The sequence below is a fragment of the Equus asinus genome, chromosome 2, assembly GCF_041296235.1.
Source record: "Equus asinus isolate D_3611 breed Donkey chromosome 2, EquAss-T2T_v2, whole genome shotgun sequence".
Lineage (NCBI taxonomy): Eukaryota > Metazoa > Chordata > Mammalia > Perissodactyla > Equidae > Equus > Equus asinus.
Window position 1 is genome coordinate 57191602 of NC_091791.1, and position 27884 is coordinate 57219485.

The window sequence follows — 27884 nt, forward strand, 5'->3', positions numbered from 1 at the left end:
TTCTTGAGTTTGTGAAAATTCATGTAGACCATCATCTCCAGACTCACTATTTAAGAGTTCACTTACATGATCAATTTCACTATCATCATATAGTGATGCTATCTACATTCACCTTCTAATTTCTCTAGTAACTGTGAAACATCTATCTTCCTCTGCCAATTTTCTTCTCTTTGCCATTATGCACAGATAATGAAAAATTCTGCATTCTCAACCACGGTCAATGAAAGCCACAAAAAGAGAAAAGAACTACAAAGAGACTAATTCCAGACTCCTTCTATACTTTCCTAAAAGATGACATAAAACTGCACAATATCTGAAGACAATCAAAGGATGCTAAATACTGATCATTTACTTCACTACTGAACCATCCTTCTAGGAGAACCCATTATTCTCCCACTTATAATTTTAATCTTTTCATTTTAGTCTAGTTGGGAATACAATCCATTCTTGTTATTCCCAGTAATTATGTTTTATAAAGTCACTATGAATACTTAAAGTCCTCATACTGAATCACTGCCCCTAAGGAAAATACAGGATTAGGTTCTTACAAGCCTCTAATCACAACATTTTTGTCAGCCGATCAATATATAACCTTGTTTTATGTGTGTTCCTGTTTAAAGATATCTTAATATATATTGTTGATTCATTAACATTGAATTCACAGTGAACAGCACTATAAGCTCAAGCCTCAATGTATTTTCTTGCAAGGCATATCACAGCCTTCTTGTGCTTAGGAACACTAGATAAAACTTCAGCTCTATGCTCAGGGGCCATTTTAAAGAATGAAATCACCAAGAAAAATTAAGAAAATGTGAAAAACATGGCACTAAATATACTGCAAAAAGGACACATTTATAGAATGAAAGCTGAAACAAGGCAGAGCATCACTTTGCTGAACCTCAACTGGGAATGTGCACACATCAAGAGACTCAAATATTTTGCAGCCCTGCACATGTGCATGTCCAAAAGTGACCATGAAAAGCCCCAGTAGTACTGACCGATTATGACCCAGGTTGATTTAATAACAGTACACATAAATGCTTCTTCCTAGACAACCAATCACTAAATATACAAGATGGTCTATTAGGAGTCTTTTGCTAATAATCAGGGTCTAAATCTGATAATTAGATATAATCATCAATAACAATATGCTCTGATAACCTTGTAAACAAAGAAAACTAACAGTAAAGAATGTGCTGTTCCCTGGGTATGAAGGTAATACTATACAATACCATTAGTAACATATTCACAACTACCATGTCTTAAAAGCTGCATCTTATTCAAAATTCTAAAACAGCTATTTGAAGGAAAATATAAACATTATCATCCTCTTTCACCTACAGATCTCAAAATCTTGTGGGATGAACTGTGTTCTCCCAAAATTCATATGCTGAAGTCCTAATTCCCAGTACCTCAGAATGTGATCTTATTTGGAAAAAGGGTCACTGTATGTGAAAAAAAAAAAAAAAGTAATTAGTTAAGATGAGGTCATACAGAAGTAGAGTAGGCTCCTAATATAATATGATTGGTGTCCTAATAAAAAGGGGATTTGGTCACAGACAGGTACACAGGGAGAATGCCACGTGAAGGAATGCCTAAGACTGCCAGCAAACCACCAGAAGCTAAGAGAGAGGCCTGGAACAGATCCTTTCTTCTTAGCCTTTAGAAGGAAGCAACCCTGCTGACATCTGATCTTGGATTTCTAGCCTCCAGAGCTATGCTATAACACATTTCTGTTATTTAACCCACCCAGTTTGTGGTACTTCGTAATGGCAGCCCCAGCAAAAAAATTTATACACTTGAATAAATATTTTCAGGTTCAAAACATGCCTGTCAAGTTAGCTAAGTATTACCATCTATGTTTTAAAGGCTAGACACAGAAACAAATAACTTATTCTGAATAATTCAATCATAGATAAGCTTGATTTTGAAATTTACAAGTTTCTATTTCATAATTACATTATTTCCATGCCAAAGGGTTAAAAAAAGGGCAAAAAAACATTTACACAAAATTGGCACAAGATATTTTTATAAACAATCTTCAAAACAGAAGGCAAAAAAACACCTTTTAGAGAGCAAGTTGGCAATATGTATTACAATTCTAAACATGCATGCCTTCTAACCCAGAAATCTTCCTTTTAGAAATTTATTATGTATTATAAAATGATGTTTACTGACTCACAGTTTGTAATCGGGAAAAAGAACAAGAGGAAATAACCTGATTTCCAGTAATAGGTAGATAAATTATGGAATATCCATGTAATAGAAATTGATGCTTCTATTAAAAAGAATGTCCATATAGTAACATGACAAGATAGAAATAAATTAAATGAAAACGCAAACCAGAGAATTTTATGTATATGTGTATAGAATTATGTATTTTAATATAGGTATAAAAGATATGAAAATATAAATAAATCATAGTAGTCATCTTTAAGATGTAGGGAAAAAAGTGGCTTCCATTTTTTAAATCACACATTTCTATAACTCTGAAAAAGAAATAAAGTACATGTATTACTCAAGTAATCAGAAAAAAGGGGTTATTTTTTATTTATTTAATTTTTTTGGTGAGGAAAATTGGCCCTCAGCTAAAATCTGTTGCCAATCTTCCTCTTGTTGCTTGAGGAAGATTGTCACTGAGCTAACATCCATGTCAATCTTCCTCTATTTTACGCAGGATGCCACGACAGCATGGCCAGACAGGCAGTTCTAAGTCCCCACCAATGATGCAAACCCACGAATCCTGGGCCACCAAAGTGGAGTTTGCAAACTTAATCACTACGCCACTGGGCCAGCCCCAAAAGAGATTTTTTTTTAGGGTATAAGAAGTCCCCAATTTATAAATGACCCTGAACCCCACAGGAACAAATGTCCTTTGTTTCCTGAAATCAAAACACTGGCAAAATAACCAGCCTGGCATGATAGATTTTCTTACCTAGGAAACAGAGTCTATAGTCGGTATCGTTTAGCTTTAAAATGTGACATACAGGGGGCCAGCCCCTTGGCTGAGCCGTTAAGTTCATGCACTCCACTTTGGTGGCCCAGGGTTTCACTGGTTCGGATCCTGGGCACGGACCTAGCACCACTCAACAAGCCATGCTGACGCGGCGTCCCACATGCCACAACTAGAAGGGCCCACAACTAAAAATATACAACTATGTACTGGGGGGCTTTCGGGAGAAGGAAAAATAAAATCTTTAAAAAAAATAAAAAAATAAAATGTGACACACAGTTAAGTTAAATACTGCCCACAAACATCGATCCTAACCTTTCTGGAACTGACAAAGCAAGAGAGTTAAACAAGCCAGGATAGGTGAAGGGTGGAGATAAACTTCTGACATCCAAATTTAAAACTCAAATGAATTTTTCTATGAAACATCACAAAGGTCAGTTAAATATAATTATTGATGGAATATATATCTGGGTAAATGTGTTTTTAAAGAAGACTGGTTTGAAAACCTACTTATGATATCTAACAATACTTCCATAAGCAAAGAAAAATTAAAAGTTTTTAAAAACACAATTCATTCATAAACCTAGGACTATCTGGTATAAAAGTACAATTACCAAGCATGATTCAAGTCCACAATCTTAACTCTTAAGATGGTCTATGAGTTTAATGAAGCCCTACATGTATTTTTAATTTAAAAAGAAACTGAATTCCAACAAAGTTTAAACTATCAATGTTTTATATAGAGAACAAAAAATCTTTGATGTTTTATGTTCAAGTTATCAAGACCTAAGAAACAATACTTTATAAATAGCAACAAGCACAGCCATGTTGGTAACAATCACAAAACTGAGGTGAGAAGAAACACACTGTTAAATAGCTAATTTAAAGAGGAACCATTTCAATTCCTTAGTAAATGTTTAATTCTGCCAGAGCTTGTTTCAAAATCCTCTGTCCTACCATGTCTCCCTAGTTGCTATAAATACCGGTTTCCTCTTCCCTTCTCTCTGAATAACTGGAAACTCTAATTCGAGCAATGCAACATGCACTTAAAATCCATCTCTAAAAATTTAAAGTTCACAAGATACTATATTATGAAATTAAAAAGGTGTTATAACTCCATTCTTGTTTAAAAACAAATATATTTTTAAACACACAGCCCCAATATATATGTGGAGAAAAGACTGAGAAAATAAATAATAAAATTATTAACATTGGTTACAAGTGTTTTTTTTCTTCTTATGGTTCTTTGTTTAATTAAACAACCGAATGTGTAGTTGATGCATTTTATGATTATGACTTTTTAAAGATAAAGAAATCAATCACATGGGATTGCTGAATAGCACCAATAAATAATTCAGAATGCTTTTTTTTTTTTTTCTTTAATTATACTGCTAACCTTGTTACAAAGATAAATAATAAGGGGCCGGCCCTATGGCCAAGTGGTTAAGTTCACGCATTCTGCTTCAGCAGCCTGGGGTTTCACTGGTTCGGATCCTGGGCACACACCTAGCACCACTCATCAGGCCATGCTGACGCAGCGTCACACATATCACGACCAGAAGGACCTACAACTAGAATATACAACTACGTACTGGGGGACTTTGGGGAGAAGAAGAAGAAGAGAAAAAAAAGACTGGCAACAGATGTTAGCTCAGGTGCCAAGCTTAAAAAAAAGATAAATAATAAAAAAGCTATTTCACTCGAGGCACATACTTTCCTATTCCTCAAGTGAAATTATTGTTTATTGACACTTTTTAAAGAATCTCTAATATAATGCATATAATGATTATCATAAAATAGAAAGCAAATTAAGATTTAAAGAAATAAAGCTAAGGGGGCCGGCCCGGTGGTGCAGCGGTTAAGCTCACACATTCCACTTTGGTTTGGATCCCAGGTGAGGACATAGCACTGCTTGGCAAAAAGCCATGCTGTGGTAGGCGTCCCATGTATAAAGCAGAGGAAGATGGGCATGGATGTTAGCTCAGGGCCAGTCTTTCTCAGGAAAAAGAGGAGAATTGGCAGTAGTTAGCTGAGGGCTAATCTTCCTCAAAAAAAAAAAAAAAGGAAGCAAGCAAAAACATCAAAAAATTAAATTAAGGGGCTGGCCTGGTGGCATAATGGTTAAGTTCGCACACTTCACTTTGGTGCAAACCCAGGGTTCGCAGGTGTGGATCCCAAGTGTGGACCTAGCACTACTTACCAAGCCATGCTGTGACAGCACCCCACATAAAATAGAGGAAGACTGGCACAGATGTTAGCTCAGTGACAATCTTCCTCAAGTAAAAAGAGGAGGATTGGCAAGAGATGTTAGCTCAGGGCCAATCTTCCCCCCCAAAAAAAAAATTAAAGGAAAATGTTTATTCTCTAAAATTATTACCCAAAATTACTAATAAGAATGTGGAATGCCACAATCCACCACAAAAACATTTTTTGGGGGGTGAGGAAGATTGGCCCTGAACTAACATCTGTTGCCAATCTTTTTTTTTTTCCTCCTCCCCAAAGCCCCAGCACATAGTTGTATATCCTAGTTGTAAGACATTCTAGTTCTCCTATGTGGGATGCCACCACAGCATGGCCTGATGAGCAGTGTGAAGGTCCACACCTGGATCCAAACCTGCAAACCCTGGGCTGCCAAAGCAGAGCACACAAACTTAACCACTTGGCCACGAGGCTGGCCCACAAAAACATTTTAATGAGTTCTTTGACAAAATCTAAAGTTAATATAAAGCAACTTACATGTCTTAGTTGATAGCCCACAATAAAATAAGGTTTATATGGAGATTTAACTGATTAGATCAAAAAGTTCTTTATAATGGATTATGATTACAAGATTGCACCCCTTTTATGCATTCTATCTACATACAGGTATGCTATTAACACACAAACAGCTTATTATGTGCCTGGCACTGTGCTTCTAAGCACTTTATTTAATCTCATTTAATCCTCATAACACCATGAGGCAGATGTACCATCATCCCTACACTTCACAGATAAAAGCACTAAGACCTAAACATTTCCCTATTTATGAACTGCTATCCTTCTGTTAATATTATTTAAATAAGGTTATGTTTTACAATTTATTTTCAAAATACACTTAAAATTTTATAAATACTTAGGGCTTTACAATATTTTTTCTTTAGAAAAGTCCTTTTTGGATGTCTAGGAAGTGTTGAAATTAATTGCTTTGAAGAGGAAAGGAGAAGTAAAGTTGAAATAAAGACTAACACAAATAAAATATCAGTCAAATAGCTGCCTTTACTTCAATTTCTTTTTAAGACAAGCAAGAACGAACCCTCAGAATATACGACTAGAGTTCTTGTTTTTTGTTTTCTTAGATTATTAGTATATCTGGCATCCATTCAACACAGGGCCAATTATATTAACTATATTTTCCTCTTTTCTGTATTCTTGATGCTCTGCCATTGGGGGGATGGGGGGGATGGTGGCCCTTACAGACCCCAGAAGAGAGGGCCCCTCCCAGGGCTAATTCCTAACGATAACAACTTGCCTACCAGCATGCCTTTCAAATGTAAACCAACCAATCCAGAGTTGATACCACCAACTATTTCCTTATCTAACCCTCACACACCAAGCCAGTATTTCCCCCACCCTCAATCATCCCAGGGCCAGGTACCAGGAAACTAGAAACCAACCCTATAGGCCAAAGCCTGGAGGAATTAAGCAAACTAGTCAATCCTAAACTGTTTTCTGCCCAGCCTTGCCTTTCCCAGGGAAACTCCAATAAAGGCCATGACCTAAGAACTCCCCTGTGATTGTCTTCTGCCTTCTGACTGCCGTTGTGTCTTCTCCTGTGGCCTAGGACAGCATGAGGTGACCTCCCCTCTCTCTGGGACCCCTGAGTATAATTAACTTCTTCCAAGCCTCAATCTTGTTTCCTCTTATGGCTGCACCAACTTTACCATACCATATCCAACATGTACATTCTTAGAACAGTTTTAGACTTAAAAATTTTGGTTTATAACATGGCTGACAGCCATCAGACACATTAAAACAAGAAACTACCTATAACTTTCTTCCCTTCCTACGGCACATCCAATAAAATACATTGATCATGTGTTCATTCAACAAACCCCATGTTCCTTCTGTGTGTACCACTGTGTTGTCACTATAGTGATAAAGATGTATAAGACAAGGTTTCTAACCTCCAGGAGCTGACGTGGTAGAGAAGATTTTTATCCAATTATATATAATAAGAAGACAGCAATGCAACTTATTAATTTACTGAATGTCAGGTAACTGTGCTTGGTACTGTACAAAACATGTGACTTGAGTTCTTACAAGAGTGACCAGGAAGATGTAGGAGATGGTACTTCAGCTGGGCAACATTCAAGAGACAGAAATGGAAATATGCCTTATAAATATTAACCTGGAATTAATAAAAAGGATGGAATGGAGCAGGGAGATCAGTTAGAAAACTACTGCCACAGTTTTTGCATAGACCAGCAATGGGCTAACTAGAAGAAAAACAATTTTAGATTGAGATAGGAGGAAACTAACAGCCCAAGAGTTTAAAGTAACTAGCTCAAGGTTACATGTTTTGTTATTTGCAAAGGAAATGAAAAGACAGAACAGGAGAGTTACTGAGAAAAGAATCAATAAGATTTAGCAATTGAGTCAATATTGGTGCTCCAGACTCGGAAGCAGACCCTAAGGTGAATCTAGGGTTTGAACCTAAGTGAATTCAAGAAGCATGAATAAACAAGTAACTCCTAGTTGTTGTTGCAGTTTGTTGTAGAGAGATGGAGACAGCTAACTTAGAGCACAATGGTTTCCATTTAAAATGTTCTTTGTTTTGTTCTCCACATTTTATCAGTTTTATAACCTCAAAAATATGTTATTTGTCTTTAAATTTCTGCCATAGTCAAGCACCATATAAACAGTGAATGCCCTGTTTATTAACAGCATATTTATGCACTAAGGAAGTAAATTTAGGCACACTGGTGTTAAAATAAGCAAAAATGCAAAATAAAAATAGAAAAGTGCAACAGAATGCATTTATTTAAATTTAAAGGTCAGCTTATCATTTTGAGAGGGACAGAGTTTAAAAGTGTGAATAAGCAGAATTTATTCAAGTGTCTATGTTCTTCAAAATATCAGTACACAAACTATACCTTCTGTTACAGACTGAATGTGTACCCCCCAAATTCATATGTTGAAAATCCTAAACCCCTCAATGTGATGGTATCAGGAGGTGGGGCCTTTGGGAGGTGATTAAGTCACGAGAGTAGAGCCCTCGTGAATGATATTAGTGTCCTTGTCCAGAGAGCTCCCTCACTCCTTCTGCCATGTGAGGACACAGCGAGAAGATGGCCATTTATGAACCAGGAAGTGGGTCCCCACCAGACACCAAATCTGTTAGCACCTTGATCTTGTGACTCCCCAGCCTCAAGAACCATGATAAATATACGTTTGTTGTTTAAGCCACCCAGACTATAATCATTTTGTTACAGCAGCCTGAATGGACTAAGACATCTTCTAATTATTCATCATCAAATAAACTTTTGAAAATAAAGGATGAATCTAACTTCCATCATTTATATGCTTCTCAGGAACAAAAAAGGCATATTTAATTCTTTCATTTTTCTATATCATTATATCTTTAAAGTCTGATGTAAAGGAATCCAATTAATTTTATGTCTTGCTTCAATATTTTTTGAAATTTTGGCATAATTTTGGAAATTGCTGGCATAAGCTCCAACAAGGTAATTGAAGACTAAAGGTAAAGAGGTACTTTCATGCTTAGCACAATGTCTGGGACATAGTAGGAAGACACTCATTTGCTGAATAAATGCCTGAACTTCAGCTGAAAATGAAAAGATATGTATCGTCTATCTGAGGCAAATATGGAAACAGCATATTACCCAAAGAGTATAAACAGACCTAAAATTAAATTCCCACTCTAATATTAACAGCTTTTTTCTCTTAAGCAAACATTTATTGAGCACTCACCACATGCCAGGCATTGTTCTTTGCACTTCATGTGTTATCTCACTTAATCCTCACAACCAACCTAAGAGTTTGGCATGATTACTGTAATTTTACAGAAGAGGACACTTAAGCACAGAGAGGCTAAGTAATGTGCCCAAGATAACACAGCTAAGAAGTAACAGCGCCAGGATTTGTATCCAAGCACTCTAATTCCAGAGCCTATCGTTCTTTAAAAAAATATTTCATAGATAACATGCTTATATTGTTCATTCAAAAAAAAAGGTATGCAGTGAAAAATCCGTGTGTATCATGCAAGTCCTCCACCAACCTAGCTCTCACCCCTTATCCTACCTCCGCACCAAACTAGCTACTGTTATTAGTTTTATGTATCCTTCCAGGGTTTTTATGTATCTATAAGCAAATACAAGTGTGTGTGTATATACATTATATATATATATATTTTCTTTACCACAAATGTAGCTTTCTATACAATGTTCTACACCTTGTTCTTTTTACTTAATGTATCTTAGAGAGCTTTCCCTATTAGTACACAAAGAACCCGTTTATTCTTTTCACAACTGCACAGCATTATTACATTGATTGAATGGACCATAATTTATCTTACCAGTTCCCAACAGACAGTCATAAAGTTATTTCTAATGTTTTGCTATTATAAACAATGTTCCAGTAATATATCATTTTGTACATGTAAAAATGTAGCTATCAGAGCAAGAGCTATATTCTCGGACCTCTTGGAGAAACGGTATGTACATTTGTAATTCTGACATACGCTGGCAAAATACTCTCTTAAGAGTTTATCAACTTACACTAATAACCTATGAAAACTTGTTTACTGACAGCCTCACCATACAGAGTATATTGTCAAACTTAAGGATTTTTGTTAACTTGGTATGTGAAAAAATGGTCCCACAGTGTAGTCAGTCTTCTGCATTTCTTTTAATATGGATGAGGTTGAAGAGTAGTAATTCATTTAATAGCCATTTCTATTTCCTTCTCTCTGAATTACCTGTTCATATCCTTTGCCCTTTTTGCTAATGGATTATTTTCTCTTTACATCTTCAATTTCTAGGAGTGATATATATATCTGGGAGATTAGCATTCTGATTATAGCATGAGTCATAAATATGTTCCCACTTGTCTTTTAACTGTTTACAGGGATTTCCACCTAACAAAATTATTTTTACTTTCGTGTAGTTTCTTTTCTATACCTCTTCACAATTCAGTTAGAAAGGCTTTCCTGGCTCCAAAATAATACACAAATTTGCCCATGTTTTCTTTGAGCCTAATTATCATTACAGTCTTTACATTTAAATATTTGACTCATTTGGAATTTACCCAAATATATACATCGAGTGAGGTATTAATCCAACTTTTTTATTCCCTACATGATGCTCCTACTTATTCCAAGATATTTATTTAACAGCCCCCACTTGGTGATATGGGTCTATGCCTGGGCTTCTGTTTTATTGGTTTAATGTGTCCATTTGTGAGGTAGTTTTAACAATTAAGGCTTTAAAATTAAAATATGTCAATATCTACTATATATATTTCTGCTCTTTATTTTTCAGAGTTTTCCTGGCTACTTTGGTTTATTTTTCCTACGTGAACTAGAGAAACCATTTGTCTAGTTCCCCGCGGCACCCCCACCAAAAAAACATTTGGTATTTTTATTAGAATCAGATTAAATTGACTAATTTTAGAGAAAAGTGACAGGTTTATGTAGGTTGAGTATTCCTATCCACAAATGTATTTTCCATTATTCAAGTTTTTTGTGACCTTCAGAAGTGCTTTCAAGTCTTCATATAAGTCTTGCACATTTCTTAGGTTACTCCTGGGTCACTTTATCTTTTTCTTACTATTATAAATGGTGTCTTTTATTTTACTGTTGACATCTAATTGGTTCTTGTTTCCACAACTTTTTTTTTCTCCTTTTCTCCCCAAAGCCCCCCCAGTATATAGTTGTATATTTTTAGTTGTGCATCCTTCTAGTTGTGGCATGTGGGATGCTGCCTCAGCATGGCTTGATGAGCAGTGCCATGTCCGCATCCAGGATCCGAAATGGTGAAACCCTGGGCTGCTGAAGCGGAGCACACAAACTTAATCACTCAGCCACAGGGCTGGCCCCTCCACAACATTTTAATTTTGACTTTGGGCAAGTTATTTAAACTCCTGACGTTGTATTTCCCTCACCTATAAAACTGAGCTATTAAGTACTGTGCAGGGTTGTTTTAAGACTTTTGGATAATTAATAAAGGATCTGGCACAGTGCCTGGCACATAATGGTGGTTACCATTATTATTTATATTAGCAATTTAGTAGCTAAGTAATATATTCTAAATAATATTCTCATTATTAAATTTGTCTCCAATTATGAAGTTTGTATCTTCCTTCTCTCTTTACATTGTCATATCAACTTCTACGTGTTCCCTTTTCCCCTTATTCCCAGTTTCAGAGGCTTACTCAACTCCCCAAGTGAGTGTAGAAATAGATCTGTGTTCAGGTACAGGTAACACCTAAGTGTCAGACTTTTACCTAATTACTCTCCAGAAGACAAGTGTAGGTCCATGAAGTTCACTCCTGTTAGAAAGCCTAGTTACAAAATCTATTGCTGAGCAATACTTGGATCAGAAATCAGAAAGTATACCTGTGCTGACTGATAAATACATGGGATCAATTGTGGGACGTAATCTAAAATCTACTTTACTCTCATCATGCCACACTAAGAAGATCACAAACTTCTTCAAATAACATAGGTAAAGCAGTTAGACCTTCCTCCAACTGTGTTCAAATGCTCCTAATTCTGCTCCTTAGGGTTTCTTTTAGCATTACCCTGTTCCTTCCCTACTCCCATTACCCTTTCCCGAAACAACAGCATCATCTCAGAGGGCAGATTTCCCAGGGATCCTTGCCTATATGTCAGCACAGATACAATTTATAGTTACAATTATTTCAGAGATTAGTGGAACCAAAAGCAACTTCTATGTAATTGCATCTTGGGACTTCAAAAGCTTTGTTTCTGTAAAATCTGCAAAGAAGTCACAAAGTCAGATTTAATTAACTAATAGGTTTGCATCAGTTAAGCAAGAATAAGCAAATGAACCTATTAATAAAATTCAAATGAGCAGGCTATCAGATGGTACCTAGCAAATAAATGTTTTAATTTTACCTATACATAAAAATTCAAGTTTACAAAACAGATGAAGTAGAGCACGCAATGATTTAGGTTACCTTAAATTTACAAAGAAGTTATATCACCAAGTACTTTAAATAGTCTCCCAAAAGCACAAAATTAAGTATTGTTAACGGATTATTAATCACTTGATAGGTTGGAACCAGGAAAGAATTTACAGTTGGAATGTTAGCCTACTTTGAACTGAAGATAAAAAACTGGAAATAAAACATTTTATGCCTTTAACCCTGATCTTTCTTCTCACTTACAGTACTGAATTTCTTACTGATCAATGAATACTGTTACCAAGTTCAAAACAAAATTCACCTCACCAAATCTTTTCTCTCTCCTCCTAAAACAAAAAATAAACATTCCTCCTCTTGCCAGATTCTCTATTTTTATTAATTAGTGATTCAACCTAGAATCATACCTGGCACCTACAATTACCGTTCACTTCCATCTGGTTACCAAAGCCTGTCCATTTTTCCCGCCTCCCTAATCTCTCCTTGATCTACTTGCTTCCTTCTTGTTTTAAAGGACTCCAATTACAGCCTAACTAATTTCTTTACGTCCAAATTTTCTCTCCTCCTATACAGAAATGTGATAATTTCCGTTACACACTATCAGTGGATATCCACCAAATTAAATTTAAGCTCCCTAATTTGATTAATTCTATAATCTGACCTCAATTTTACCTATCTAAAACTGCTCACCATTCTCAGACATTTCAGTTAACTGGACTACTATTCCCTTAATAAGCCTCAAAACTGCCTATCGCAATTTGAGCTGCTCTACCTATAAAGCACTCTTCATTCTTTCCTCCTTGAAATACTATATATCCTTCCAGTCTATACGCTATCTTCCCTATAGAAACTCACCTACAATCTACTCCATCCCAAATGGCTACACTATTCATTACTACACAGTACTGCTTATGCATCTTATAACTCTTAGCACATTTTATATGTATTTCTATTTACTTGTGTACTTGTTTTATCTTCCCTTCTAGATTTTTAAATGACACCCATTACATAATACTCAAAAGCTTCTCAAACGAATACATTTTAAAAACTTTCATTTACAAGTATCTTCTTATAAGCTTATCAAATTTATAAAGTGCAGCACAGCTGTGCTTAAAATTTTAAAAATAAATTGTTATCGTTCCTTCTAGATTTGCTACAACTAAAGATGTTCTTTTTCCTACAGAAATAAACAGAGATACAAATAAAGACTAAATTGATGTATATGTTCACGGTAGCACTACTTATAACAAAAACCGGAAATAAATTCCAAAAAGTAGGAGAACACAAGTAAATCTTGGTATATTTAAATTTGAAATGTTAAATTATCATTAGTGATATCCCTAAAAAATATTTTAAAACATGGGAGAAATACATACTAAATTATTATTCAACTATTACTGAAAAAAAAAGTTGAGATATAAGAACATACTTCCACTTTGTAATCGGAAACAATATATTAAAATAGAAAAAGTGCCAAATGACAACAGTATTTGTCTATGTATGATGGCATTATGGTTGATTTTTACTTTCCTATATCTCAAATTCTCTATCAAGAATATGTAATACATTTATAATTAGAAAAAACTATAAAAAACTAAAAATGTGTTATTTCAGAATACTGTAACACCTAGCAAAGGAATAAAATGAGACTAAACTTAGATATTAATAAAGAAATAATCAGGATATTTTAAAATAATGTAAAAAACACATTACTAAAGAATTGTAGAATGTTTTCTTTACAGCCAAGAAAAGCTAACCTAAAATTCTGCCATGCTAGAGCTGAAGAAAAAAGAGTAATTCCAGGTAAAAAAAATTATACAGTTTAAAGACTGGGCCACCAAAATATAAGAAATTTCCCTTTTAACAAAAATAACTCCAGTAACACAATTCTACACAGCACAGGTTTTTCTTGCATGTAAAGTAACTATCATAATTCATTAAGATATAAAAATAATTATTGCCCTTTTAATTCCATCAGCGTGAAAATAATCCATAGAAGCTGAAAAGAGATAAACCATAGGTTCTTTAATTTGGTTTCTTCGTTAACGCTTCCCACTTTTCTACTCACTAACATAATCCTAGCCCAAAGAAACCCTTGTAACAATGTCTGAATAAATTTCCTCCATTGGGTTTTCCTTAATATATATCCCAAGTACCTGATAAGCTTTATAGCCTAAGAAATAAGAAAACTAAATATCTATGAAGTGAGACATTTCTTCAAAGCAATTTTAAAAAGTTTCTAAGAAATGAGCTTCAACAGTGCTACATTTGCATGACATATAGGGAACATGGAACCCTAAGAATACTTACTAAGGAGATGATGGAAACTAGAGCACCTAGGCTGTCACCTGCAACAAAAATCCTTAATAACTGCTCAAACTGTGGAACTAAAATCTACCGGACTCCTATTCTTTCAAGGAAAGTACATGGCTTACTTCTAATCAGATAAAAACACTAAAATACCAAACACAAAGAGAAAATCATTGGTTCCAATTCCTTTAAAGAAGGCTCTGTTAATATGCTCAGATTAGGCATCTACTGCAATTAGTCTTCTACACAGGTTAAAGATTTTATAAAGCATTCACCAAACCAATGCATCCTACAGAGACACATGGCAGACTGATACAACATAACTAATCCAAGTTCCAATGTTAGCCACCAAATCAGTTGTGCCTGGCAGTTACTCTGGACCTTGGAGAGTAGCACAGCATAGCATTAGACAACAAAGGGATATCGAATATGATATATAACAAAGGAAAGAGAAGAGACTGGGTGTTACTACAGTAAGTTTTTGTTAATTTTTTAAAATATTCTGCTTACCACACAAAGTTATAATTAAGTAGCAAGGTGGTATCATAATGCAAGCATCTTGGTAAAATAATTATTTACTTCAATAGGCCATCAATCAGAATGGCAAAGAAACAATCTGTGCATTAGTATTTGATCTGCTTCAAACAGAAGATATTACTGCAAATAATTCTAAACATAAGTACAATTTAGTGAATAAGTAGGAGACTGGTAGACTTAAATTTTCAGATTCAATTTATAGCTGTTCACCAGTCACCTGCTGTTTTGACAAGTTACTTACCAACTGTGCTGCCATTTCTCCGTAAATTTATCCCCTAAGATGAGGATAATTCTTGCAAACTGTGTCACAAGCATTTTGAAAGGAACCATGAGTTATTGTGTAATGCTCTTGAAATTCCTCAGATGTAGGGTCCTACACAAAGTAAAGTATTATTATACATCTCTCTAACAGTAGTCATCTGTTTGCATCATGATTTTTTTCCCTACCCTTGACTCTGTGATTCTTGGGCACTAACCTTTCTCAAAGTAAAGCATCCAAAGCAAGCCTCCATTCCTGACCCAAGTAATTACTTTTTTCAAGTCTTCATATCATCCACATCTTTCTCTTTCTTAAAAGGTATTGTGAAAATGAGGAGTTATAAAACATCATGAATTTCTTTGGTATTACATGCTTTAGTTCAATATGGAGGATTTGTGGGTTAGATGGCATTTTTAATCTGCTCTTCAGTGAAAATTTTATTTCCCATATATATATACATTTATTTTCCTACAGTACTTTTTAAATTTCAATTATATTTTAAGCAGTTCATTTGTAGATTTATGTTTTAGGAACAGAGAGTGCGGGTCAGAAAATTAAGACACAAAAAAGGCAAGCAAGAAATTACTGCTATGTGACCAAAATGCTTTTATTAGAATGACCCAACAGTAGAAATTACACTTTTGGGATACAGGAAAGAGAAATGAACGCTCATAATCTTTATATCTTCTGTAGAAGAGCTGAGCATAAGCTACAATAAATTTTATCATACTATTCAAAACTTTATTGCTGACTTTGCTAATCAAGTTCGTCTGAGGTTCAAGAATAAAATACATATATTTGAATTTTTAGCTTGTGTTGGTACAACATCACATCTTGAAAACAGAACTCTCAGTCTACTTGTACGGTTCCTAAAATGGCTTCTCTCTGAATTTATGGGGGGCGGGGGGGGGGATGGATAAAACATGATATCTTCATTGTATAACCTCAATTATGAAACAGTAATTTTTAAGAGATATTTTTAAGCCGCAGAATTACATTACTGATGAAAATTAGTTTCCTCCTAGGCGAATAAATATTACACTACCTTCTAAATAAGGCAGGAGGAAAAACTTTGTGGGGTAAAGGTAAAACCAAAGGATTTAGAGCGGTCTCAACATTCGCTATCCTACTGACTGTTAGTTTCAATCTGTTTTAACTTCAGTTTCTTCATCTGCCTTAGCTACCAAACAAGACTGTTGTGAGGATTAAATGAGATACTCTATTTGAAAGCACTTTGTAAACCACAAAAAGCAATCAAAACAGTCATTTTTAACAGAACTGTATCAGATTATTTACAAATTATGGTCATAAAATAGTTTAGAACTATTTCTAACATGAAACAAATGGAAATAGATGGGCAAAACATACATTTAGGACTACGGTCACCAAATTATACCTATCATTGGATATACAGTGAGTAAATGATCTTGTTAAGAAAAGCACACTTTCCATAGGTTATCTTAAAACCTTCAGAAGTGAATTTGGAAGGAAGCATAAAAATGAAACTAACACTTTACTTAAATGGACTGGCCTAGCATATTGAAGATTAAATACATTTCCCTGTTAGCTGTGAATTAAGAAACTGAGAACCACTAGCTAAAAAAAAGGTTTAAAAAAATTCTTACAAAGGAAAAACACATACATGAAAGTGAAAGTGAAACAGACATTCACTTCTCTGGAAATAATTCAGAAAGAGATACCAGTGATAGCAAGGGGTATACATATCCAATAGAAGGGAGATGAACATAATCTGTACTCTTGGTATAATAAAGAAAATCAGCAAAACTTTCCTATGTGGTTCCTAAAACGTCCAGAATGGAAAACTCTCAAATCTATTTACTACACTGTAAGGCCAAGTCCTCCAGTAGGTTATCAAGTCTCTCAATAGCAGCTTGTCCTTAATGAATGAGGCCAACTTTCTCTTTCTCTCCTCATTATAGAATATTTAGTATACTTATAAAGCCAATCTCTATAAGAAAACAATTCTTAGCTCCCTCCTTTATGACATAAATTGAAAGATCTGATGAAGTGAGTTATGTTTATTACATGGTCATAGAAATTCAAGCAGACTTACTCAATTACCAGAAGACTTTAAAACCAATTTAAAAAGAACTCCTTATCTTCTAATTCAGTCCTCCAACTCACAAATTTAAAAAAGGGTTGAGGAAGAAGTACATTTAAATCGTTAAGGAATTATTGCAAAGGGAAATAATTTTAGTTAAAAACATTATTAAAATTTTCCAAACACCTTAAATCAAAACTGATTTTTTGAAGTCCCTATCAGAGCAATTACCTCCTTTCGAATTCTTACTTTCTCCTACCTCTGTAACCAAGGTATACACTTCAATATATCATTGAACCTGGACTTCTGGTAACAAAAAGCTTTTCTCAGGATCAGGATCCCCTCCTGTAAAACTAAGCTATTCCAGTTCCAGATTTATTTTCTGGCTATTTATGTCATTAATGATTGAATTAAACTTTAAGACTTCATTTTCTTTTTCTTTCTTTAATTCTACCCTAATCGGGTAGAATTAAATTTAAATTTCCTAGTCTCAAAGTACATAGCACGTCAAGTCAAATTTCAATTCTCTCCAGTTACTTCATTTATGTATGCCTTAACTTACAACCCAGGCTCTAAATTTTTCAAAGACAAAGTTCATGCCTTTCATTTTTCTATTCCATAGACTGTGATGTACCCTGGCCTTATTGGCCACCCTAAAGAGGTATTATAAGTTCGGTAAACCCACCCTCCCAACTTTATATTATCAAATAATGCTTCTAGGATGAATCAACAGGGTGATATAAATGTCACAATGCAATCATCACAATGTCAACATGACCACAAAGAAGCCTCTTAGGGCTAGTTAAGTTTCTCAGAATCTCCCCTATAGAGTTAAAAGCTATTCCAGGCACTATAATCATCATACTATTAGTGCACAGTGTCTACCCTTGTCCTGGACACAGAACAGGTGTTTAATAACATTTAAAAATTTTAAACCTGAGTAAATTTCAGTAACTATATTGGCAATTTCTGTGTGCTGTCTCCGTACTTTCTATTTGCCCAGTAGCCTCTCAGAAATTACTAAAGCGATAAAGAGATGTGCAGTTATTCTATGGGGCATGTTAAGTATTAGAAGAGGAACAGCCTCAATACCATGAAAATCTCAACCTGAGGCAGCATTCCAAGCTAAGCAAAAAAAGTAATGGATCCATCTGTCTCTGAAGGAGTGATAACAAATACCTATCGGTAAATTATCATTCACATCTACCAACATGACAACCTCAAGGCCTAAGATTATGAAAATCTAACACGATTCCATAAAATACTCTTAGCGAGGGAGAGTACAAGAAAGCTGCCATTTACCTTGAGTTCTGCAATAATTAAACCTACTGTATTAAGCATCACTACCATTCATTCAAAAAAATCAAATTACAAATTAAAGCAGAAGAAAAGAGACTAAAATCCTAACAATATAGAAAGGACGAAAACTATACAGCATTTACAAGTTAGAAAAGTGAGGTTTGGCATGGTAGTGAGGTGACATGAAAGATGAACAACATGCCTTAATTGAATGCCTTAATATTTTATACCTATAGTAACCTCTCAAAAGCAGACTAACAATAGAAACCACTTAAATGATGAAGTGGTAAAGAAAAATAACTGCCACAGAAAATACTTAAGTGCCATTACTGTTAAAGAAGAAACTGTAAATCAGTACAGCCGCAGTCTTACCTGAATTTACCACCTTCAGAATTAATTTCTTGTTATAATTAAAAGCAAAATTCACATGACAACGATATTTCTAAGTGTCTAAATATTTGACTTTAAAATATGTGTATCCAGGAAAACAGAAGATGAAATGTGACCAAATTCCTCAAAACTCTCACATTACCATACAAATTATTTTAAATTTGGCTGATATGGCCACTATAAAATCAGGATGTCTCACAGTCACAAAACTTTTAATAGCTAGTGCTGCTACTTGAAAGTAAAAGATTAGGGGAATAACAGATATTTCAAATTAAGCCAAATAAAATTACATATTTAAAATACTACAATAGGGAGAAAAATAGAACTAAGATATATTTTAGGCAAGTAAGTCAAAGTAAAAAGCGTTCACCTTAATTTTTTTTTCTTTCTGATGTATGAAAAACAAGAGAATAAATTATGCATTTAAAATCTGCCCAAGGTGGCTGAACAGTGCTTATTAAAAGAGAACCTACACACTCTATACTCTCTATCTATCTACTCTGTACCAAAGAAGATCTATACACTGCAGGCTGGTTTTCTCTATTGTTCTGCATCACCACAATTATGTTCTGAAACCAAAGCTTCATATAATAAGTGTTTACAACAGTAGTAGTTAAAAAAGAAACCGCAAAATAATTAAAGTACATAGAACCATGTAAATGTAAAGGATATATTTAACTCCTAGTTTGAAACATTACTAAAAATAAATAAATTTTCAACTTACCTGGTTTCTTTCTGGATTTTTCATGACCTAGCTGTCCTAGATCATTACATCCACAAGTGTACACCGTTCCATCATGCAGAACAAACACAGTATGTCTGAGTCCACATCCTACGTCTCGGACCTTTTTATTTATAAAAAAGTCACTTTTTCTGGGTTCTAGTACAATTTCTTCATCAATTCCACCCAAACCTAGCTGTCCAAAAGATGCATTTCCCCAGCACAACATGTTTGTAATTCTTTTGGTCTTCCAGTTTCAATAAAAAACTCCCTTCTGAAACACTGGAAAGTTGGAGATATCCCTATGTCTAAGAAGATAGAAAAAAAGTTAATATGACTTTAAAGGAAACATGATGTATAACTGCTCTTTCAACCGCTAGGCTACAATAATCACTATATAGTAAATAAAATCTATTTTATAATACGCTACATAAGTATCATTCAGTTTCAAAAACCAATCAGTTGTATTTTTTAAAATATATCATATAGAAACATTTAGTCAAAATATATCACTCTCCATGATTCTCTGCAAAATTTAAAACATATTAACTAGTTTTGACTTTTTGTTACCTTGTGATAAACTAATCTAATAGAAACAGTCAGTACCTTGATGATCTTTTTTTTTCTTTTTTTGCTTTTTGCTTTAAATAACCTGAATGGGAGCAAGAAATAAGACATCTGCCCCAAAAATCAAGTACATAGACAGTGAAAAATTTAGCCAACTACAGAATCATAAAACCTTGCAATCTCCATCAAATCACAGCATAATTAAACCTTCTAATACCTACCTCCACATCAACTGAAAACTGAAGCTCTTATCTGTAACGGAAATAAAATCAATAATGGAAACTTTAAATTTCCCACAATTTAAATGACTCTTCCAATTATTCCTACAAATAGGCCTAGAGAAAATTATGGTCCTCTCGGCAAGCCTTGATCTTAAAACAATCACCTCCAAATCAAAACAATAACACTGACCTCATTACTAATTTAATTTTAAAACTAAATCAATATACATTATTATAATAGTCGCAAAAGGAAAGATGCAGTCTAAATATCAAGATTTCCCCCCCAATTCAACATTTTCTATTACGAGTGGTAACTGTGACTGAAAAATATTTCCCCCGGACAATCTATATCTACCTATACTTCTGAGACAATTATTTGAAGACGGGAAAAAACTGCAAATAACCCCAGCACTGACGATTTTTCAAGAATAGGAATGGGGGCTGGGACATTGATAGTTTGGTGGCGAAATCTGTAGAACCTTCCAGTACATTGAGTATTTCTTCTCTTGTAGAGACACAAAAACAAAGAGTCCACTTTATCTAAACCTACACAGATTTTTAAACACATCGCGTTACTAAATAACACAATTACAGGAAGTCAGGCTTATTCCCGTTGTAGCCACCCACATTCCTTACCCAGAACCCGACAAGTTTCAAAACCCAACTTTCCTACGTTCGGGGTAGCAAGTACCGAAGCTGTCCTATTCCACGACCCATCCAATAAGGGAAGTTTGATTTCATTCTTTTGGGGCATCGGAACTCCATAGTTCCCGAGAGTTCTGCATTGTCTTCCTGCACTTTATTCTTTAAAGAAGAGAGGACGGGAAAATACCCCCGATTTCAGCGCACCGGGCTCAATCCTTTTCTTTAAAAAGCCAGACGGGGAATGGGAAAGGCGTTCTCTCTCGTTCTCTCTCTAGCAACAGGTAGGGGAATGAGCAGCAGTTTCTGCCCGTCATTCCCCGAACGTGCACTCAGATCAGCTCAGGCGGCCGGGGAGAGAAACTGCCCGCACGCCGACCTCGCGGGCCGCCCAGTCAACCACGGCAGCCGCCCGCAAGCCGCAGCCGCAGGGGCCGGCGGACGAGGCTGGCACCGCAGCCCGCGAGGCCCTTCCCCTGGGAGGTGCGACGCGCCAGCCCCCAGGCCAGGGAGCCCCGACGCGGCCCTCGTCCCCGCCCCCCACCCCGAGGAAGCGCTGAGAAAGCACCCTGCGCCAGGCCGGCCTGTACCCGCCCAGCCCGGCCTGCCCGCTCCCTAACGCCGCCACACGCCCCCGAGCCCACAGGGGCAACGACTGACCCGGCTCCTCAAGGCAGGGGAAGCCCGGGCCGACGGGGGGCGGCGCCTCCCCAGAGAGCGAGGCACCGCGGCAGTAGAGGCAGGTCTCCAGCTCCTGGACCCTCCTCCTTCAGACAGTGGCTGCGAACACCACGGCTCCTCCGGCGTCGGTGTCGCTGCTCCGCCGCTCCGCTGCTCCCCTCCCCGGCTCCTGTGAAACTTTACCGGGTTCCTCAGAGAAAAGCAGCCGCCACCACTGTCCAGTCCCGAAACAGCCGTCAGCGACCCGGATGGAGCGGGCGGGGAAGGACAGGAGGCGAGCGGGGCGGAGAGCACGAAGGGTGGGGAGAGCTGGGGGAAAGACTGGGTAGGAGAGGGAGAGGGGGAGGTGCCTACGCGGGGGAGGGGGAGGGTGGGCCGGAAGTGAACCGCGGAGCACGCGCGCCAGCTTGCTCACTTCCCTGCCCACGCGCCTGCGCCAGAATCCTCCCAGGGCACCCCCCGCACCCCCACCCCAACCCCGACCCGGGCGCCTGCGCAGTGTGACGCTGTGCGTTGTTTTCAGAGGAAAATGCCAAATCCAGAAGTTGGAGTTTGCGAAGAAGAGCGGAGGTATTCGGCGTGTCTTGTAACAACGCTTTAGCGTGTACAAGGGCCTTTTAGCGAAGGAAATCTCTTCGTGTTTTGGTTTGGTTGTCTTTCTGCTCGTAGGTTCCGGTCTCTTTATTATTTTATCTTACCTTTTTCCAAGGAGAATTTGTAAATAATACATCAGAAATATGTGTGTAAAGGCGAGTGACGCCTTTTATTTTATCCCTTAGGCTCAACTGGAGCTAATCCTAGGACGCCAGGTATATTCATAGGGATGACTGAACCTACTGGCATTAAATGTCGGCACCATCAGTTCAGGCTCCTGATAGAGTGATGGCTGCCATCACTTTCTGCACTCTCTCTGGAAGATAAACTTACATGGCAGGGCCTCCTTTATTCAGAGAAAATCAAATAACGCGTATGGCTGGAGTCCCTGCTCCATAAAAATGAAGTCCAGATTTCCTAGGCCAGTCTTCTTAACACAATCTCTTGAAAAATAGGAAAACTTGAAACAAAGCACTCTTGAAGTGTTATATTAGACTTTGCTAGAAACTCTGACTTCGCGGTAAATGTTGAGAACCTAGAAAGACGTTCCACAATGAGCTATGTTTCTTTATCTCATTGAAAAATATATTTCAGATTAGGGAGTGTCTGTGCTAGAATGTGTGTAAGTATGTGTATTAGTTTCCTCTGGCTGTCATAACACAATACTGCAAATTGGATGGCTTGAAACAACAGAAATTTATTGCCTCACAGTTATGGAGGCCAGACGTCTGAAAGTGGCAGCAAGATTGGATCCCTCTTGGGTTCTCAGATGGAGAATCTCTTCTGTATTTCTCTCCAAGTTTCTGGTGGTGGCTACAATCCTTGGCATTCCTTGGCTTGTAGATGCATCACTCTCATCTCTGCTTCCATCTCCATATGGTGAACCCTCCTATGTGTCCAAGTTTCCCTCTTACAAGGACTCTAGTCATTGGATTAAGGCCCATCCTAATACATTATGACCCTTTTTAGCTGGATTACATCTGCGAAGACCCTGTTTCCAAATAAGATCATATTCTCAGATACTGGAGGTTAGGACTTCAACATCTCTCTTTGAGGAACCCAATTCAACCTACAACAGTATGTTACAAAATTTACGGTAAAAATGACAAGGTGCTTAAGCAAGGAAAGCATAATTTCAATATTGGGAGTGGTGGGAATGACCACAGAACATACTTTATTCTTATTTTGATAGTTTCATTGCCCTTGTAGGACTTTTGTTGTCTTTTGACGTTAAGGACTTGATGCCTCAGAATATATGATTAAAGGGAAAGTTATGGGATTTGGGATCTTTAAGATATGTGCTTGCTGTAACCAACAGTAAAATATGAGTGGCTTAACATAATAGAAGTGTATTTTTTACCTTTTTAACAGTCCATTTGGGTGTTCCTAATGAATGAAACTGATTTCCAGGAACCTGGTGAAATGCGACCATGGGAAACTTCTTAAAACCCTTGATTGGAGGTGCCACATATCGCTTCCACACATAGAACATTAGCAAGAACTGCACACCTAGATGCAAGGGGCCTGGAAAACACAATCCCTGTCTGAGTTCCCAGGTAGTACTTTATGCTATCAAAGAGAAAGCCTGAATTGGTGGACAGCTGTCTCTGCCAAATGGATGCATCTCTCCCTGGAATATTTTTAAAGATAGGTCTTGCTTGTAGAAAGTGGAATGGACATTTCTAGATGTTCCTTTTAACCTTATAAACCTATGAAACTAAAGTGCAAGATCTTAGAAAATAGTCTGTGATTATCTTTAATCTGAGACAAGTCTAGGATCAAAGGGTTATTGGGATAATGTAAATTTGTTGTAGAAAAGCAGCGTGAGATATTGATGAGGAGTGTGACCTCTAGTGCTGGTTTGTCTGCATTCAGAGCCTGAACCTAGAGGCTACCTCAAACCTCTGTCCTTCTATCCTGCCAAAGACACCTACAGACACTTACTAATAGTCTGTTTTACAGAAAATTACTTCTCAGTCACAGTTTCTATAAATGAGGGGTGTTAATAATCCATATCTCACTGGGTTGTTGTGAGGACTTAGATGACGCGTACAGTGCCTTATACATGTCAGTGTCTCATAAATGTGAGCTTTTAATATTACTAATATTATCTCTCCTGCAATACGTCACAAAAGAACATTTGTGAAAACAGTCCATATCACCAATGATGATACAATTTTAATTTAGAACAAAAGTAAAATATTTTTTACGTATTGTGTTATTTTCATTTAAAAAAGATTACGCTCAGACTGTTGAGAGGCCACTAAAACAGGTATTCATTCTGTTCCACTCTTCCCCTTGCTCCCTTCCATCCGGCCATACTGCTTGTGCTGGACCTCACCTCACTTCATTCAAGTCTCTCCTCATGTCACCTCACCAGTCTTCCCTGACCACCCTATCCAAAAAACCACCCACTCACTCTCTGTAATCTTATTCTGCTTCATTTTCTTTCATAACCATTATCACTACCTGATATTTTATGGTATAATACCTAAATGTATAATATTATATTTATTATATTGCATATGCCATATGTAGATAAAAATAGATGACCAATTATATACAATAAATATGTATTATATAGATAGAGAGATAACTATTTGTCTCCTCCACTAGAATGAAAACTCCATAAAGGCTGGGATTTTGTCTGTTTTGCTCAGTGCTCTATTCCCCAATATCTTGAACAGTTCCTGGCCTACAGCATGCACTCAAAAATTATTCATTGAATTAATTAGTTAATGGTGCTGGCAGCACTGTAAACTATCACAACCTTTTTATAAATAAATTTGGAAATGTGTTTCAAGAGCCAGTGAACTTCACTTAACAATAGTTCATAATAATAGCAATATTTATTGTAAGACATTACACTAAACTATTTACCCGTGTTATATGACTTCTGGACTGGGTCCTAAGGAAATAAAAGATGCATTTGACAAATGTTTATTGAGCGCCTACTATGTGCCACTCTCCAAATTCTTGTAGGAGAGATAGATAAAAACAAAGAGGCAGGCAAATAAAGTCATATACAAAGATTTTTATTGTGATGTTATTTCCAATAGCAAAACTTAAAAACAACTGAAGTTCCAACAACAGGAAAATGGGATGTGTGGCAAGGTTAATCTCTTTATTGTTAACTTTTAAAGGACAAGATGGTATTGTCCAAAAGAATTTGTCACCAATTGCCACCAAATCATAGATTCCACCTTGAATGGACAACTGGAAAAAACACTTCTAGTCCTTTTACGCACTCCTGCTTTCCAAGGTTAGAGCCTTCAGTGAAGCAATTGCACAACCACATTTTCTTCAGTCCCTCAGTGAGTCCCTCCATCTGGAGAGTTCTTCTCTTTTCTTGGCTTCCTACAGGCTCTATGGTCATTTCTTCTCCTTGGTCTTTAATGTAGCGTTATGACTTCAGCTTGAAATGTACACAAGGCAGTCAGATCTTTTACAAGATGCTTCAACACATTTTTAGTGAACACCTATTCTGTTCTGCCTTCCCAATTCTAGTAGTAGAGATAGGAAAAAAACAAGTAGGCAGGCAAATAAAAGTATTTCAAATTGTAATAAGTACTAAGCAAACAAACAAGGGGTAGAGAATAATAGAGTAAGTCTTTGAAATAAAATGGACAGTGAAGGCCTCAACGGAGAAGTTGCTATTAAAACTGAAAACAGAGGTGGCTCGAACCCTATAGAGGGACAAGAAAACATTCTAGATAGAGGGAGCAAAGTGAAGCCCTTGAGGCAGAAAAGAACTTGGCATTTTCCAGGAACTGAAAGAAAATTAATGTAGATGGAGCACAAGGCACTAGCTATGTTTGGTGATAGGCAGTCAGAGTGTAGATCAAGTAGGTCACATTAAGGAGTTTTATTCTAAGTACCTCAAGAGTTTTAGCCAGGAGAGGGGAGTAATGATTATATGCGTTAAGAAAGCAATTACTTTTGCAGCTGAACTGGACAGGATTGCTGAATTAGAGGAGGGTGAAAATGGAGGAAGTTAGGTGATTTAGGAGGCTTTTGCAATAGTCCAAATGGGAGATCTAGTAGTGGGAACTAAGGTGGTTGTGATAAAGTGAGGAAGGTAGATTCAAAACATACTTTGAGGATAGCATTAACAGGGTTGTGACGGACGGCTTGCAGGGGATCAGAGAATGGGAGGAATGATGAGTCACTGGTAGTTTTCTGACTTGAGGGCATTTGCAGAGATGAGAATGACTGGTGAGGGAACTGGGTGGAAGACTAGGAAACCTTTTGACTAGAAAAAAATCAAGTCTTCTGTTTTGACCTTAAGTTTGAAAAATCCAGAGTGTGTTTCTGTATTAGTTTGATAGGGCTGCCGTAACAAAATACCATAGACTGGATGGCTTAAACAACAGAAATGTATTCTCTCACAGTTCTGGAGGCTAGAAGTCAGGTATGAAGGTGTTCACAGGTTTGTTTTCTTCTGAGGCGTCTCTCTTTGGCTTGCAGGTGACCACCTTCTCCCTGGGTGTTCACATGGCCACTCCTTGGTCTGTGTGTTCTCATGTCCTCATCTTTTCTTCTAAGGACACCAGGCAAATTGGGTTGAGGCCCACCCATTAAACCTCATTTTACCTTACTTACCTCTTTAAAGCCCTGTCTCCAAATACAGTCATATTCTGAGGTACTGGAGGTTAGGACTTTAGCATATGAATTTGGGAGGATACAATTCAGCCATAACTTTTTTTCCTTTTAAATTGCATTATAAAACGTCCTTTATCTGTTATCCCAGGTGGCTGTGAGCCTAGCCCAGAAGTGAGTGAGATGGCAGAAAAAACTCTCTTCTGCCACATAAATGAGAAAGCACAGAAGAAAATTTGGCTCTTTTTTTAAATAGATGCAAGCAAAACAATTTTATTGATGATATATGTTATGATAAATGCCATTTAATCTACAACATAAAGAATAATAATTCTGTATATTTATTATAGAATCCTTCTCAACTTTTATTCTTGTAATTATGCTAACCTCCTTTCCTGCTCCAAATTTTCATTCTGGCTTCAATTTCCTTCTCAGTATTCCAGTGTGAAACAGTAGTACTGTTCATATTACGAATACCTGAAACATCTTTTTAATGCTCTCTTTTTATAACTCTATAATTTCTTTATGTTTGCTTTCCATCCCCTAATTACAGGAATTCATCGGGCATTCAAATAGGCATAAGCCTGAAAAATCACATGTAATGTGGCCCTTCACCAGTATGTGGGGATGTGTTCATGCCTTTGAAATTACAGTGTGATTCCTCCAGAAAGTGATTCCTACACTTTCTGAATAGAGAAAGTGATCAAAATGTCGGGGCTGGGGCGGGGGGGAGGGTGTTGTGGCAGTAAGGAATAAAAGTTTTTAAAACGAGAACTTAACTGTATGATAAACTATGCTTTAAGATTAATTTTATCCCACAGCAATCATAAGATAAGGATTCTATGAGTTCTAATTAATAATGAGCATCATCAAAGCAATATAGTATG

General features: G+C 36.7%; 1 protein-coding gene across 10 annotated transcripts in view; it reads right to left on the reverse strand.

Annotated features, from left to right (window-relative positions):
- Positions 1 to 22156, reverse strand: part of HERC4 (HECT and RLD domain containing E3 ubiquitin protein ligase 4) — a 141106-nt gene extending 118950 nt beyond the window's left edge. For 6 of the 10 annotated variants that reach the window (XR_011495375.1, XM_070488731.1, XM_014861830.3 and 3 more), the window contains exons 1-3: positions 21784 to 22127; positions 20482 to 20512; positions 19697 to 20001 (exon numbers count right to left, since the gene is read on the reverse strand). Coding sequence is in view for 7 of the 10 variants with exons in the window: in XM_070488731.1 (XP_070344832.1) it covers positions 19697 to 19922 (226 nt within the window). In the remaining 3 variants the exon portion in view is untranslated. Of the gene's footprint in view, positions 1 to 19696; positions 20002 to 20481; positions 20513 to 21783 lie in introns of all 10 variants that reach the window. The other 4 variants (XM_070488752.1, XM_070488748.1, XM_014861832.3 and 1 more) reach the window with 3 other exon arrangements.
- Positions 22157 to 27884: the final 5728 nt, after the last annotated feature.